At 25.2% G+C, this 18,199-nt stretch overlaps 1 protein-coding gene across 1 annotated transcript; it reads left to right on the top strand.

Annotated features, from left to right (window-relative positions):
• The first annotated feature begins 281 nt into the window (after nucleotides 1-281).
• Nucleotides 282-16,440, top strand: LOC132921400 (proton-coupled zinc antiporter SLC30A1). The gene is made up of 9 exons (XM_060984407.1): nucleotides 282-1,011; nucleotides 13,783-13,981; nucleotides 14,102-14,224; nucleotides 14,295-14,535; nucleotides 14,983-15,114; nucleotides 15,185-15,310; nucleotides 15,424-15,602; nucleotides 15,729-15,968; nucleotides 16,045-16,440. Exons 2-8 carry the CDS (start codon nucleotides 13,793-13,795, stop codon nucleotides 15,942-15,944), a joined length of 1,206 nt encoding a protein of 401 aa, XP_060840390.1. The 5' UTR covers nucleotides 282-1,011; nucleotides 13,783-13,792; the 3' UTR covers nucleotides 15,945-15,968; nucleotides 16,045-16,440.
• Nucleotides 16,441-18,199: the final 1,759 nt, after the last annotated feature.

Below are 18,199 nucleotides of genomic sequence, written 5' to 3'. Positions count from 1 at the left end.
AACGCGTACCTACCTACGACTATTTTGAACGCGCGCGTGTGTAGTAGGTACTTATATATATATACTTCTTATGATTTATTAACATTATGACTTCATTATATTTATGTTTTATGTAAACGAACTTGAGACGAGGTTACGGCTACATAACAGCAACTATAGTGTCCACGCACCACCGTATAGCAGTGTTGTCGAGCATAATATTGTTTTCTTTTATTCGACTCGCCTCTGGTGTCTATTTAAAAATGTACGATCGCTCCGAACGTTGCCAGTATTCGTTTGTCCCCGACTGCAGCCTCCGCCCGACCGACATAAGAAAAATCCCTTCGGAGCACCAATTGTATTTTTGAACAGATGTGTAGATTTACGCAGTAGAAAACCCACGGTACACGCGTACGATATCATCTTGCGCAATAAAAACATAAATAATAAAACATATTCAATTCGTTTTTCGATCACCTGTGCGACTTTTTATTTCTTTCTTTTACTCTCATTGTCGTCGTCGCGGATGGACATTGCTATTTTAATATTATCATTATAGTATATGAATTATAATATTATAATATAATAGTAGTGCATAAAAAATGTTCTATAATTTAAACTATAAAAACAACGATCCGGTTCCGTTTTCGAATTTGTTATAAAAAAAAAACCACCGGCGCCGCGGCCGTTGCATTTCAGCTCGGTGTAAATAATTGTTGTTTATCTCCGAATGTTTTTGAATTTCTCGTTCGTCGGGTGGGGAGAACAGGTTGTGGTACACGTTAGTAAAAGGAGGAGTGGCAAATGCATACACGCGTGTACGAGTTGTGAGTTGTAACACGAAATCACTATTCAGTATTCAGTATTCAGTATCACTACTTTAGTAAATACTTTCGGCCACACACGTGCGTACACTCGGATTGCCATCACCTCGTTAGCATGTGCCTGTGTAATGTTCGATGTCCGTTGTACAAGTGAAATCCATCGTCTAATGCTGCAGTAATTCATTAATACATTATTGTTATACAAGAAGTGAGTTTTCGACCATATTATCATGTATTACTTTATATATTATAACTATATTAATATAATACATTAATACCGTTTTGTATTTACAATGTGTGCCGTATAATACTTATATACCAAATGGGCAATGGCCATTATTACCCGTGTTATAATATATTCACAGCGATTCGTCCGTATTCATCGGTCCCGAACGATTCGAACATAACTAATAATATTACGACTAAATAGCTTTATTATAATACAGTTACGTGAGTTTTGGTTTGAATTTGGAGCTACTACGCACATTGTTATTACTTATGATTTATATTATTATTATTATTTAAGCATTTTTATTATGCTCGCGTATTATATAATAACTACTATACGCAAACGATGTGTAAATATATAATATAATTCGTATGTCGTCTATCTGTGTATAATTATGAAATGGTCAAATATAATGTGATCGGCTGACAATCGTGTTATAATATGTGCCTATATCCTATATAGTATATCGTAATATTCAAATAACATGCACGTAGCGTGGACTGTATTTTAATATTAATCGAATACATTACATAAAATTAAACATTTGGTTATCGGTTATATCATGATGTACACATTTGTTGTCTATTGTACTTAAATGTTCATCACCAATATCTTAAAACGACAATAAGTTTTTTTAGATTTTATTTTATTTAAGAATAATATTTAGAGCGACCGTTTATTTGTTTTGTGTTATGTGGGAATTCGTATAGATTTTATCAAAAAATAATATGTACTATGTATACAATGTACGCCTGTACCATATTGATTAATGATTAAGACGTTAAGTTATAAATTTGTAGTTACGACAAGAATAATTGCTTAATGTTATATATACATATTGCACCCACCCGCACATACGAGTAGATGATTACTTTTTTTTTATTAGATACTATAAAAAAAATGTGCCACCTATTCTTTCTTTTTTTATGTTTAAAATTGAAATTGCTAATATTATGTTTGCGAGTTGGATAATATTTAATACCTATTTTACCAGTATGAAAATAATAATATAATATACCCAACTATTCTTTCGTTTTTTATTTGTTTAGTCTATCAATTAACTATTACTTCATATTTCGTAATGAACCATGTATTTTTATAATCACTTATATAAATATAGTTAGGTAGTGAATTTTGTATCAGCAAAATAAGATAACGAATCAGAATTGTATGAATGTAAATTCAAAAGATTATTATATAGTTCATAATGTTCATATATTATACACAATTAGAAAGGTACATAAATAAATAATTAAAATTAAATTATTTATTTTTTAAATATAATCATACTTATAACTTAATTTGTATATAATGTGTATTATATTAAGCTTATTGGAATAAACAACTTTATAAATTAAAAACTAAGTAATATTAACCAATAAGATCCATCCACAAATTCACAAAAATTTTTCCAATTAGTGTTTTCTAAATATTTTCAAATGTAATTTTAAAGTTATAATCGTTTAAAAAATATTATTTAATTATTTAACCTATCATATATTTTGTTGGTTAAAATTTCTACTATGGGTTTATATCGCCCATTTTATGTATCTATTTATTGTATTTATAAATGATTTTTTTATTCAACTTAAAAGTACTTTTAGTAATAAGAATATTTTATATCGAGATTATATATTTAATCTTTCTTGTGTTAAACTTTGCTTTTATAATAGACATTATTACATTATTAGGTACCTACCATTTTTTGACGACTTATACTGAAGGACATATTAATAAAATTTTATACCTAACGCGTATTAAAGTTTTGTATGTATAGTGGGTTAACAGATTCGTAGAAATAAACGAAACTTAATTGGTCGGACACTGTAACTCCCACAGTTCTAGCTTTTGGAGGATTATAATAAATAGTCTGATCTATTTTTGTCCACAATCATTTGAAAATATTATTATAATAATATAGTTTTGCATATTTTGGAACTAAGGTCTGTAAATACTATAAATACGTATAATATATTATAACACGTATTATCTTAAAATACACAAGAAAGAAACTAAGCACCTTATAATTTATAATGTATACATATTAGATATTGAACAATACGAATATTATTTTTATTTTAACATGATGCCTTTACTCTATTGTATTAATACATTTTTAATAAAATATTGGACTTATGATTGATTATTATTTATGATTTATATTGATTGTATAAATTATTACGTAATTGTATATAATTTTATTAACGTATACATATGTAAATATTAGTAATAATATATTTGGATATTATTTAACAACATAGTTTTTATATCTCAATAACTTATAGGTACAATGGAACAAAACAACAAAGTTAATGTAGATTGAATTTTATAATATATAGGTACTTATATAATCTATAGACAAAATGTAAATATCACAATTAAAATTATTATCCATACTAAATTATGGTTCTGGGTTCATGATAACTTAGTGAATAATACGTGGAACTAAAAATTATATTTCACTAAAATATAAAAAGTATATTCATCATATATTTGATTCTAATTTAATTAAATATATTAATCTCGAAAATCCACTAATAGATGATGGATGGGCATCTTCGCCATACTACTACTCTGAATAATTAATGTAAATATCACTCTCCTATTATTCCTTTATAATTGATAGTCTGCATAAAATATTATGTATGACCAAAATTCGTGGAAATAAGTAAATATAGAAGTTTACAATATATAGAATATTCTGCAATATGTTAATTTAATTTTTATGGTAAATCGTGTTTTACATTATTATTAAAAGGCAATTCTTAATAATTTCCTATTTAATATAAACATAATAGTGATGCAACCAACCATTAAAAAATATTCGGAGGTATAAATTCAATTACAGTTAGATATTATATTACATTTTATAAGGTGATCTACATGAATAATACAAATTTATGAAGACTTACAGCTTACAGTAATAATATACCTACAATATTTTAGTTATTCAACACCCAGAGTATTACAATATTTCTAAGTAATTTTGTAGAAATGATTGTATCTTGAATATAAAGGACTTTGATTTTAATTTTATTGTTAAATACCCAACGAAAAATGTATGTAATACGTAGACAGGTACCTAATATTAAGCAAATGTAAATATAGGTAAAATGTTTATATTATCTTATATTATGCACTTTAAAATTAGTGAATTGTTGCTTTATGGATTATATTATTATGTTTTATCTAATACTTAAAAGAGATTAGTATTAATCATGGATATAATATTTTTAATTTAAAATACAAAATAAAATTATTCGTGGCATTTTGTTAAATTTAATTACAGTAGTTAATAGCTATAATACGATAACCAAAATAATCTACATTTTTTATTTTGTGTGTATCTACCTATGTAGTTTTACATTTTTCAATTTATATATAATAGATAATATTATTGTAATTACGTTTAAAGTAATTTTTAATTGTATATTCGAAATTTTTTTATAATTCAATTAGATATATTTTTTTAAATTATTACGCATTTTAATTAAAATGTAAAACATATAAAATAGTTATTTATCAATTAACAAATAGATAAGTGAAAAATGTTTCAAATGTTTTTAACGTTTTTACTTGCAGTTTTTATTATTATTTTTTTTTTGTTTAGTATGAAAGACAAATAAAGTAATTGAAAATATTTTTTAAACATTAAAACTTTTCATAACTATTGCAATTAAAACATCGTTATTTATGATGGGCACCATAATATATTTAAATTTACAGTGCTTCCTTTTTTTATCTTTATTGCAATGCCCATGAATTTTGATTTATTATTATTGTATATTATATATGTAATTTATTTAGTTATGTGTATCATTGTATCAATGTCCTATTATATTGTGTAAGGAGTAATCGAACGATTAGATTTGTCTAATTTTTAATTATAAACAAAATATGTATTATCATTATAACAATTATTATAATATAGGTTTAAACGAAGGGAATCACTACATTTTACAATTATACTGATAGTAAATTAATATTCAAAATACAAGAGTAGGTAATAAGTATATATATATAAACGAATATGTATATAATTACTATATTTATGTTATGTTTATATTAATACTGTAATTAATTAGTACTCATAGCCTGTCAATTAAGGTTGGATTACAATAAAAAATCATTAATTAATGTTAAAATAACTGTATGGACAAATCACCTATAATTCTCTAAAATTCTTGATTATTATTATTTTATTAAATAACGTGTACCTACCTGTAATGTATACTAATGATATTAACTAAATATTAACGTTAATACAACGATTGTCACAGAAGTACAGAATATAGTCATTTTGAACTACTTAGAATAAATAAATAAATAATAAGTAACTACAATATTATATAGGATGTCATAAATACATATACAATAAAAGTATTTCAGAATTATTCAGAGTAATATAAAAGTAGTTTTTAGGTACATTGTACCATAATAATTAATAAATAATATATGCATTTTAGAAACTTTCACTTTGCGCGTCTTTTTAATATTATATCATATGACGATATAACATTATTATTATATATATACAAAGCTACTTTGGTGATGTACCTTCATAGTTCATATATTTTTATAAAATAATTATGTGTGTATAGCACCAACGCATAAATATATAAAATAATACTTAATACAGATATACTATATACATATATATATATTAGTTTTGTAAATTATACATATATTCATATTATCATCTATATAAAATAACAGGATTTTTTTTTTATATTTCTGACGACACTATTGAACTTTTTAACTTGAAGTTTTTGTAAATACCCTTCCGGATGTCCCTGGTGTTTTTTCTATTTGTTTATGACTAGTGGGGTGGATGGATGGACACACATTGCATTTTAATGTTACGGTTATACCGAAGCATTTAAATAATTCCCCCGCTAGATTATATAGCATCATCACATTAAGATAGACACACATGTATTTCAATGTACCTATTATTTGATAGACGTTTTAATAATTACAAGATTTTTTTTTTGATTTTTTTTTTTTTACGAGTGAACACTGGTGTTTGGAAATTTAGTAGTTAGTTAGTAGTATTTATAAAATGTATGTATTGTAGTGATACCTAATCAGATATGATAATCGTCATATTATACATATAAGTAAGCACAATATGACCGAAGAGTATATAATATTCTTGTATTGAAAAAAATAACCGTTCGAGGGTATCTTTACCTATTACCTATTATAAGCTATTATAATTAAATGTTTTAACCACCGTAAAAATGTATTATCATAAGGCAGAGGTCGGCAACCTGTGGTTCTTTCGATCTTAAGTTCCAGCTCTTTAGTTCCATATACAAAAATAATTATTTTATTAGGTATTTAAAAAAAAATATTTTATTACATAAAAAAATATATATATTGTTCTACATTATATTTTTGTTGCTTTTAATAATATGAAATACCTACACAGACCATCACAATCAACTAAAATTAAAAGTGTGTTCCAATTAAAAACTTTCCAAATATATGCAAAGCTAATGCTCCCATTGATGTAACTATATTATAACTATCTATTATTCAATAACTGTACTATTTATTATTATTGATAAAATACTTTAATATGTTTTGTGCTAAAAAATATTTGTATGTTTTTACATAAATATTATTTCGTGTATAAATTCGTTTATTTTAAATCAAAAATTAACTAAGTATATATTTATATATAAGCAAATACTAAAATATTGAAACACAATTTTTCTGTGGCTCTTTAAAAACTGTAAAATTATTTAAATTGTAACTTTTGGTATACAATTATTAATATAATTTCCTAGTATAAATTATACCTTCATCTAAATTACTAAATAATATATATTATATTATGTATATTATAGCTTTATTTGAATTACTCTATCGTTTTTAATTAATAAGGATAAATATTCTATATCTTCAGCGCGATTTCACAAAATTAGGCACAACAACATGTATAATTATCTGCCGATAGTATACTGCTTATGTTTCATAATATTTTACATTATTTTTGTATAATATAATATAATAATACCTATGCAAGTTACCTATTTAATATACCTTATACGTTTCCACGTGCCGCATGATCTAGTTGAAGCGTCATCACTATATTATAATATTTTTAATAATATAATATAATGAGATGGTTGGCTTGTTTTTTAAATTGTTTATATCTATTTTTTATACTTGTCATATATATGAATAGATTTACCTTATTTTGCATTTTAGTTTTGTTTTTGTACATATCGTATACGATATATTATATTTGTATATTTCATAATATACATTTCTAAAAACCACGTTGTTTGGACTGAAGTGTTATAAACAAACTATACACTGAATATATTTTGTAGGGATTGTCTAGATAATATTATAGTTTTGGAATGTTTAATAAAGGAAAATAAATTAAAAACCCGTTATGGCCTTCGAATACAAGGCGGAGGCAGCCGTATGATAACAATGAAAATAATCACATAATTATTAACAGTTCTTATTTATTTAAATTTAAGCATTTCAAAAAATATGTACATTTAACCTGTAGCCTGAAAATATAAGGCACTCTATAGTCTATGCACAAAGCGTAGAGGTACCTACCCTGTCTGTTGTACAAAAATAAAATAAGACATAAAGCAGTATCGTACTATCGTATATTAGGTATTATCAATTCTTCATTGATATTTTATACCTAAATAATATAATAAGTATTGACTAAGCTCATTATTATAGTATTAATGCATAATATACATGTAGAATGTAATCTCGACTAATTTCATCAAATTATAAGTACTTGTGGTATACAAGTGTTATATTTTTTGGTCATACTATCCATTTCATCGCGAATTGTAGTTATATTCGTACACGATTTAAGTTACAATGAGATATTATTGAAACAAATTTGATGTTTTTATTCGAGTAAGTACGGCAAGCGTTTGTTCGTCGCACTTTAATCATTTTATTTTTGTCCACAATATTATAATAATATGTCATTCTACACATAATAATAATAATAATAATAACATACTATATATTTTGGAAACCATATTTGCATTTTATATTTATACACTGTATATTATATGTATAAGAGATACACTTGAACGGTAATTTACGTACTACTTTATGTCCTTATAGTTCTTACCTGTCTTACTTACAAACCTCATCTCAATTAATGATTTATTTGTTCAGGAAAAACGTTCAATAAATGTCTCTTATATATTACTCGTATTGTACTAGACAACTAAGTCTAAAATCTAGACACTTGACAAACAATTAAAAATAGGCTGTAGTTTATGTAAAAATGTTTTTTTTTATATATATAATGGATGAGTTATATACCTATTATATCTATTACCTACTACCTACCAAACATCAATAATACATTAATATGTCAGCACAATAAATATAGTGGTATTCATCATAATTTAAATTATTGTGATTTTAAAAACATCCAAACGAAAATGACATTAAATTAAAATCAAAATACATTTTACTTGTTTAGAGATTTACTGGTAGTAGGTACCTAATGTATTATTTTAAAATAATAAATAATACGCGACTATATTTTACATTTATTATTTACACCTAAAAATAACGATAAGTATAAAATAACTTTATAGGTGTTTTTCACATAGTTTCGCATTAATTTAATTGTCGTAATTGTTGTAAAATTATTGTTTTAGAAAAAATATTTTATTACTTTTAATTGATAAGTAGTATAATACAATTATTTATATTATTTATATAATATGATACCATAAAAACAATTTCACCTACCTAACCAAGATGATAATAATAATATATTTAAAAATATAATTAATAATATACAGAATATAAAAATTATACAAGTTATCACATAAGATAGATAAGTATAATTTATCATTAGAGTTAAAAATATAATTGTCTAGAATATTATAAATTAGACATATACTATAATACGTCTCGTATCTTCTTGGGTAGTTTTTTTTTATTAAATGTTTTAGATATTGTTTTTACTGTATTTGAAAAATATTACTTTAATTATTAAGGCTCAATGTATTATATAGGAGGTGTGCTGTATTATGTATAGTATTGAGAAGTAAGGATCTGGATATTATAGATGACTTCTAAAATATGCCCTATAGGTATTGGCCGGTTATTGGTTATCCGGTATCGTATAAGGCAAATGTATAACGCTTAAAATTCCTTACATTTCTATCACATTAAGTTTAAGTGAACCATCACATACTTAATAGTATAAGGTACTCGTATAATACATGGTTATATTTCTTTGTATTTCTCGTTATTCTCGTTAGAAGAAATTTAATAAAATATATAGGTATTATAATATGTAAATGTATTCAAACAAATTATTCTTGATTGTACCATTACCCATTAGCTATATTACTTTAATTTCATACATCAACTGAATCGTCTTAGACAATTCACACGGCAGGTGCAAGTATAGATTTACATTTTACATAGCACAGGGGCTCACTACATTGGTGGGTATTCCTTTTATTTGTTCGAAAATATTCGGTATGTCGTATGTGTACAAAATAAAAACTAACTTAAAAATATACATAATATATATTATATGAACAAGTTGTCGAGTAGGCATTCGTTAAAATGATATACCCACTCATAAAAATTAATTTGTTCAAATAATAATAAAAAAAAACAAACGAACATTATTAATTTTAAAACATAAATGTATAATAATGATTAGGAAGGGGAATATAGACTAGAGTATATGCATATATATATATATATATATATATATATTATAATAACTAATCGTTAATGTGTGTCGATAAAAAATGATTAGGTACAATTGTTATTTCTTTGAAGAGGGAAAAAATCAATGATAAAAAAATAAATGCTGAAAGCGAAATAAAGTATTTTGTCACGTAAATCAGCAAATTGGTAATTTTTGTAGTCAATTTTTTAATTTCTATAGTTATTAAATGAAATTTTAATTATGGCCAATTAATATTAATGCAGTGTTCAGTTAAGAGTTAATCGATCGAACGCTTTCAACATCCTGTGCACATTTGATTAATATAATTGTTGGTACAATAAATTAAGTAAGAATTAAAATTATTAAACTAAAACCTGATTTCACCAAATACTGTGACACAAATTAAGCTTGCTTGAAAAAAATGTATATTTATAAGTTACAATAATATAGTATGTATTTATATTTTATTATAACACAAGTTAATATGCATATTGTTCGTGATAAATATCGACTAGTCATTATTTTATACAGTAAAATTTATGATAACAATTATTATGAACATTAAAATATATAAAACAATGTATTGAACCATTTAAGTACAATGTAGTATTTAATCTATACTATAGATGATAGGTACTAATTATGTCGCTTGTACGGGTTTTTATGAAAACCGATGGAAATTAACTAAACGAATTGTTTTAGTTGTACATTATTATATTTTAATATACTAAATACTAACTAATAATTACTTTACTTTCATGGCTTCATCACATATATTATAATATAACAACAAAAAGATAATTTTCGTTAGATAAGCAAATGATATGTGCTTATAAATTACCCATTAGTCGTCGAAATTCATATATATTATGATATACATGAGTATTGAGTACCTCTTTAAAATCAATATGTTAAAAATCCGATTGTAATAATAAGTTATATTATCGTAGTATTCTTGTCATCAACTAATTCAACATATTTAAACTTTGAAGGTCATCATTTGCCTAGAATATGATTGAATATTATTAATATTTTTAATATTTCACTATTTCGTTATACCTACCTACGCCTAATCGTTTTTTTTTATTGTTACTATTTTTAATGAAATAATATTTATACTATTTAATACGAGTAAAAAATACGTAGGTAAAATATAACTGTATATTAATTTATTTTATCTCGTTTAAAATATGACATAATCTATCACGTATGAGTGTATATAATAATAATATAAACCTACATCAATAATATTGTTTAAAAAAACAAATCACTACAGTAGGTATTAAAGGTACTTTTGAGTAATTAAATAATGTGTTTGGTTTAAAAATGTATAGGTACTAAAAAGTATCTTTTTAAAATATAAAATTAAACTGAACAAATAATACATTAATATACAATCGTTTATAATAAATATTATTATCAGTACTAAAACATACACTTGTATTCTTATTTTACACTTGAATGTGTGAATTTTCTCATTTTACTTACATTTTAAATTAATACATGTAAGCAAATACTCGAACCTGTTATTTTTTGATCGGAGTTAAGAAGTTATTTTATGACATGCATTTGCTGTTTGGTTTTGGGAAAAACGATTTGTGGGGTTGTAAAATAATTGCTTATATCCGTTGAAAAATGCTAGTTGAGTACAACGGATGATTTTTCGATTTTTATAATAATTATTATTCAGTGGTTGTCTATAGCTGGTTTAAAAATACTACTATACTAATAAATATTATATATACCTATATATTTTTCATTTTTCCATTGGTTTGAAATACGAATTTTAATAACTTTCACGGGCGTATGAGTGTATGACACATATGCAGTTTGTGATAACAAAATCTTAACCGGTTTTATATTGTAAGCAATTTAGGGCTCTACTCGAAATAGCTATATGAATACAATGATTTATCACCACTTTCGTGCAAATGCAAAATAATAATATGGGTTGAATTAAGTCTCCGTATTATGTCTGTTACCTATTTTTTTTTTTAAGTTAAAGAATCAACTATCAACGCTCACAATTAAAAAGCTTATAATTAATAACTATTATATAGAATTTTAAAACTAAACAAACTTCTTATTATGAGAACATTTTATAATGATTAGTTTATGAATGATTTTGGAGTATGTTATACGATATTTTAAACAAGTTAAGACTAAAATATAATTAGAGGATTATTATATAGGTAGTATACAAAATCTGTATTGAATAGTATTAACGTATATATAGGTCAGAAGTCGGAGTGTTATCGTTAGATTGATAAATTAATTCACTTAATAAATGTTTCAGCTACACCTATTCAATATTTATGTATTTTTAAATGTGTATACTGGTGCAACAGTGAATGGTTATAATATTATAGTTTTCTAATCAATCATAAGATGCATGTGTCGCGATTTCTGACTCTGAAATTATACTATCAACCTATACTATACTGACTATTTGAATTTTTACTAAAGCATATCCATTTATTGTCTGCAAATTATGCGATTAAACTTCTGTAAATAAATTTTAATTTTTATCATGGGGTTACTTCGGTCAACAGACTTATGCGTTTATACAAATATTAATATTCACTTGGTTCTTAAAAAATTAAAATTTTAGTGGGGAATTTTATACGATATCGGAAAATAATGGAAAAGTCTATGTACTTTATAGTATGGTATAATATACACAATTACATAATTTTGGCGATAAATTATAACACCCAATCGTCGAAATGTTATGATTTAAACGTGTGTGCAACGTGCAGGAGTGTACCTAAGCATTATTATTTAGCGATTGTCATACAAGCACTAAATAAATGATAATTTACTACACTCATCATATTTGCACATCAAACACTTCGAATACCTATTGATAATATTCAACTGCTCAACTCATAAGAACTGTCTGTAATATATATCCAATTAAAATACATTGTCGTGTATTATTTATTAATATTAGATATGTTAAGGTACGTTATATATTTCCAATTTACCACCAGTTTTGCTATAATAGTCAAGTTTTTCAACACATCGAATATTTTTTAGCAAGAAGTACTTTCAATAGATGTTTTCCTAAAAGCCTACGATAATCTTGTCGCTTTGTGTAGAGTATTATATTTAGTGTCCTTAAAGCTATTATTAGTGTTGATGGTCAGCTAGAATTACGACTGTAAATATAATGTGTATCAAACCTCGCCTGCAAAATTTATCTAATTTGAAATGCCCAAATTGTATTATTTTTGACAGATTTATGCATTTGTTATTATTGTTAAACTCTTTTATTGAACAAAAATGTATATTAATTTTAACTACTCTTATAACTAAATCCTTAGTTATAATAATCATTTTTAGATTTTGAGCAGAGCAACCGAGTTTATTGTACATAATGATCTGGAATTTTTTAATGGGGTTTCTTGGAAACATATTTTGTAGCAGTAATAAGATTTATTGTTGTTTCATTATGCAGTACCACCTCTATATTAAATACTAAATTATAAATTTAATAATAATTTTAAAAATTTTCTAGTAGCTTAATATAAAAACGGCAAATACGTAAATATGTTACTATTTACTTATAAACAATAAGTTAATGAAATAATAAAAATAATAAAAATTAAGATGTTGAAGCATGCACTCATTTTAATGTATTGTTTAGGTTAACAGAACTTCACATAAAATTGAACTTTCAATTACAATTATCAACAATTTTTTATATACTTCCTTCGGTAATTTTCGATATCCATAAAATGTCGTACTTATCTGTGTTGTTTAATGTTGATTGTATTCTATCCAAACATAGTATTTTGGTAGTTTATTTTTTTTTAATGTTTTCTTAATACATATTTTATCAATTTAATCTATTCCGGGCAAACATACATATTTAAAAATGTTCATACTGTTTTAATGGAGAAAAATATTTATTGTTTATCACTTAAAATACACATTTTTTAAAATCGATACTTAAAATTATAATGTATTCCTATATTTTGTTATATTACATTCGTATATAATACAATCATCTGATGTTTAAAATTTGAAATTTTTTGTTTCAGCGGCTTTAAAATGTCAGTCAAAAAAGTGCTCCGAATTTTTAATCCTCACGCAGTCCACACGGTCATTTTACTGACATTAGGTTATTTCTTAGTGCAACTAGTTTTCAGTCATATATCGCATTCACTCACTTTGCTCGTTGATTCGTACCACGTGCTATGCAAACTTATATACTTTTTTGGATCTGTGCTGTGTATTAAGGTAATTATATACGTATACATTTTACTGATGGTTTTGCTGTTAATGATTAATAATATTATAAAATGGATATATTAAATAATAAATTACAATTAACAAATTATTTTGTACGTGGTATTGTAGAAAAACGATTATGAAGAGGAGTGTTCAAACGAAGGTTGCACGGAAAAAATCATCAAGGTGGAGGAAAATTCACCAGAGACGAACTTGACAGTATCCAAATCCGGCCAATTATCGTCTTCCAGTGTGAATATTGCCCATTATTCATCGGGGATTCGTAAAATTTTTATCGCCATTATTTTTTCAACTTCTACAGTGCGTACATCGTCATCCCGAGAAGAAGTTAAAGAACACATTCGGATGGGCAAGGATCGAAGTAGTCTTAATGCTCGGCGGTTGCGTGTTTTTGGCGTCACTTAGTTTCTCCCTGGTGGTCGAAGCCATTCAAACCCTCATACACATCGACCATCAAGATCCAATGCATCAACCGATATCAGTGTTCATTATCGGTCTTGTTGGTATACTTATCCACGGGCTATGTTGTTTATTACTAGGAGGTTAGTAGTAACTATATGTCTATATATATAAACTAATAAATTGCACGTGTATAGTCGTATTATTGCTATACCGTTGGTGCAACTAAGCGGAACTTAGCCTCCTCAAAATGTATTTTAGCCCCAAAATATTTTTCATATTTTTAAGTTATATTTTTTTGTAGCCTTGTAATAAACCTATACACCAATATTTTAGACTTAGTGCGCCAATGGTATCTACTCTATACTAAAAAAAAAAATATGCAGGGTAAAATTTATTATTTCGAGAAATATAACTGATTTTTTCATTTTTTATATCTTTTAAGAATGTAATACATTTAGGTGTATAACACTTAATTTTAATTTGCTTAAAATAATATTATAAGCATAGTTCTAAAAATAAAAAATATCTTATTATTATATTTAATATCATATTTATGTTTTACTAAATGGTTAACATTTTCAATACAGGCCCAGTAGTACAAAACGCAAGAGTTCCCGATGAAGAAAGCGCCAATGCTCTTTTAAATTCCGGTCAATTACTGAAAAAAAAAATACAAATTAAAAACTGCTGTTCAAGAGAAATATGTCGAGATGTAGTTGGTAGAATAATTTTGTAAAAGATAAAGGAAAGCAGTAAATTTACAATAAAATAAATAAAATATTTCTATAGGTTGTGCAATGGTGATGATATGTTCTATCGTCGTATTATTCACAGACCCTAGTATAGCAAAGTTTGTTGATCCTGGAATTTCAATCATATCGGCGGCAATATTGCTCTATCTTAAATATCCAAATAGTAAGTGACATTTGATAAGTTTAAAAAGTGATTTTCTGTTCCCAATTATTTACATCAGTTGTTCTAAAGTTTAACATGACGCAATGTTTCATTTATGCGCTTTAATATTTTAGTGAAAGAATCGTGTCTGATTCTTCTACAAACTATGCCCGACCATATGAATATTGATGTAATTTGCAAAAACTTGATGAAAACATTTCCAGACATAGTAAACGTACATGAACTGCATATATGGCAATTGACTGAAGATAAAATAATATCCACTGCACATATAATGTTTCTTAATCCTCAAGTAAGATGGAAATATAATGGTATTTTATATAGTGCCTATACGTTTAGCATTAATTTATGATTGTATAGATTATTTCTTTCGGATTCATCAAATACATTTGAATTGTAACTTTTATTTTATTTCAAGGATTATTTGCGAATAAATAAAGCGGTCGTTAACTTTTTCCACGAGAATGGCATTTTAGAAGTGACTATTCAACCAGAGTTTTTCAAAGACGATCAGAATATACAAATGGTTCCAGAGTATGGTATGGGACAGTGTTTGGTTCAATGCAATAATATCGAGTGTTTTGATAGAAATTGCTGTGAACCAGATGACATTGAATCAATTCAACAATGTTAAGCTTCAAATAGTACAACTTTAAAGGTAAAACGAATGGTCTACATTCTGATACAGAGTTGTGTATATTGTACTTAAATAATATTTACTTTAATTCTTTTAGAGTTGAAACAATCGTCTTGCTCACCAACAATAATCGTTTTTTGATAAATCTTTACAAATATTCAAAAGTAAATATTTCAAATTTGATTACCTTATAGGTACCATGTGTAAATGGGTTATATTGACCTTATTTATTATATATATATTTTTTTTTAATGGAAAATGCGTTCCTATGTGTACTCATAATTGTGTTACTGTGAATGTATTTATACTGAATCGTTATTAATTATTGTTTAACAAATACAAACACGTATTTGTTTTTATTATAATTTTATTTTTGTAATATAAAATGTTATTGAAAACGACGAATACAAATTATATCTTTCACTGATTGTAATATAATATTATAATAGATAATACATTTTACATTTAAAACAATTTAAACTTTATTTAAGAATATGTTTTTTTCAAATGCATAGCCAATAATAGCAATTACATGATTTTGATTTGGTTATGTGGTAACAATGTGGATACTTTATGGAGTTAAAAATTATACCTACAATAGAATACGAATATCTGTTAAATCTATGCTAAGTAGCGCAATGATGTCCATACAGTTATCAACAACAATAATCGCTTCAATGTTTGGATAATATATTTCAATATTTGGCAATTGTATTTGTAATTATGACTATAATGGATCTCACCGACGAACATTAGAAGAAAAAAATAACTGGTGGAAAGTACTAAAACTAATGTTAAGTGGATCAGGAACAAGGATTCTATGTGTGTCTGTCACAATGAAGGGAATAGGCATAATTTGAAGGAAACAACTATTAAGAGTGGAAATGCACTCTCCTCTTTTATTTTAATGGGGGGAGGGGGGCAATAGTTTCTTTTTTCCTACTAGATTTTTGTTTTACAACATCATTCCCCTCAATCCCCCCTGAAAATTTTCTCTAAATGACACCGATTCAGAAATGCACCTATGGTAGTCTACTGATTGAAATTATTCGATTTACATGAGTTTTTCTTAAATATTTCATTTCTATATAATTTGCTTAATAACCTTGTTCAGAGTTCTTATAATTGCTAGTCCAGATCATTTGTTAAGTTGGAAATATAACATAATACCTATATAAGTTCCTACGTTGCACGTTTGTTAGACAAAGATAGACCATCGTCGTTTTCAAAATAGTATTACGACTAAAACACGCCATCAATAGGTTATCACAGAATATTAATACCTAACGGATTACACGTAGATGATTATATTTTTAATATTGAATAATTTATAATTTAATAATATTTATAGATTAGTAAACGTTTTATAACTGAGCAATTATGTTTGTTAAAGATATTAATTCTTACCCACACAGCAATATTTACATGTTGCGAGAAAAATTTAAATATTAATATAATATAATATAATATGTTAAGATTGTGTCCAGAATATTTTTGAATATTGTCAACATTTTCACATAATAACAATATTAATTATTAGGTATCATAGTATTTATTTTCAACATATTTTATATGATATTGTTTGTGAGAATGTTTGTTATTTTTAGTATGGTTATTATATTGTCAGTATTTTTTTGCCACAATATTATAACAAATATGTTTTAAATACATTTTAATGTATTCTTTATGATAATAATTGATCATAAATGTGGTCATCATATTGTTAATATGCGTTTGCTACAATATATTATACCATGCATATTTCAAACACATTTTAAGAAACCTCTAACTCATAATATTTTATTATTAACGTTTTAAAATGTATTTGGATAAATTAATAAAAAAATATTACTCCTCGTATTTTGAATAATATAAAAGTGAATTTAATATTTATTGATGTAGGTACTAACTGTGCCTGCTGAGTAAAAATAAAAAATAAATTCTTTTGAAAAATATTTAACAAAAATTATATAAGTAAAAAGTTTAAATAGTAAAAATACAAATTAAAAATATATATAATTTTAAAAGTAATTTGTATTAATATCAATAATTTTTTTATGGATTTTTTTATGCAATTAGATGATTGTGCCATCCAATTTTTTAGTGGTTTTTCAATTTCCATTAAGGATATTGTTAAAAATGGCTTCATTTTCTAAATAATTTCTAAAATTAAATATATTTATGATATTCAATTTAAAAAAATGTATTTATTTATTGCTATAACTTATTCAATTCATATATAGTGTATCTAT

The sequence above is a fragment of the Rhopalosiphum padi genome, chromosome 2 (genome assembly GCF_020882245.1).
Source record: "Rhopalosiphum padi isolate XX-2018 chromosome 2, ASM2088224v1, whole genome shotgun sequence".
In the NCBI taxonomy this organism is placed as follows: Eukaryota; Metazoa; Arthropoda; class Insecta; order Hemiptera; family Aphididae; genus Rhopalosiphum; species Rhopalosiphum padi.
Note: the sequence above shows the minus strand (reverse complement) of the source record. Positions and strands in the feature narration are given on the sequence as shown.

What these genes read in the sequence shown, in the direction of transcription:
- LOC132921400 (XM_060984407.1), top strand. Translation starts at nt 13,793, where the DNA reads ATGTCAGTCAAAAAAGTGCTCCGAATTTTTAATCCTCACGCAGTCCAC. An exon ending in GATCTGTGCTGTGTATTAAG is followed by an intron (nt 13,982 to 14,101) that starts GTAATTATATAC and finishes GTGGTATTGTAG; the next exon opens with AAAAACGATTATGAAGAGGA. An exon ending in CTATCTTAAATATCCAAATA is followed by an intron (nt 15,311 to 15,423) that starts GTAAGTGACATT and finishes TTAATATTTTAG; the next exon opens with TGAAAGAATCGTGTCTGATT.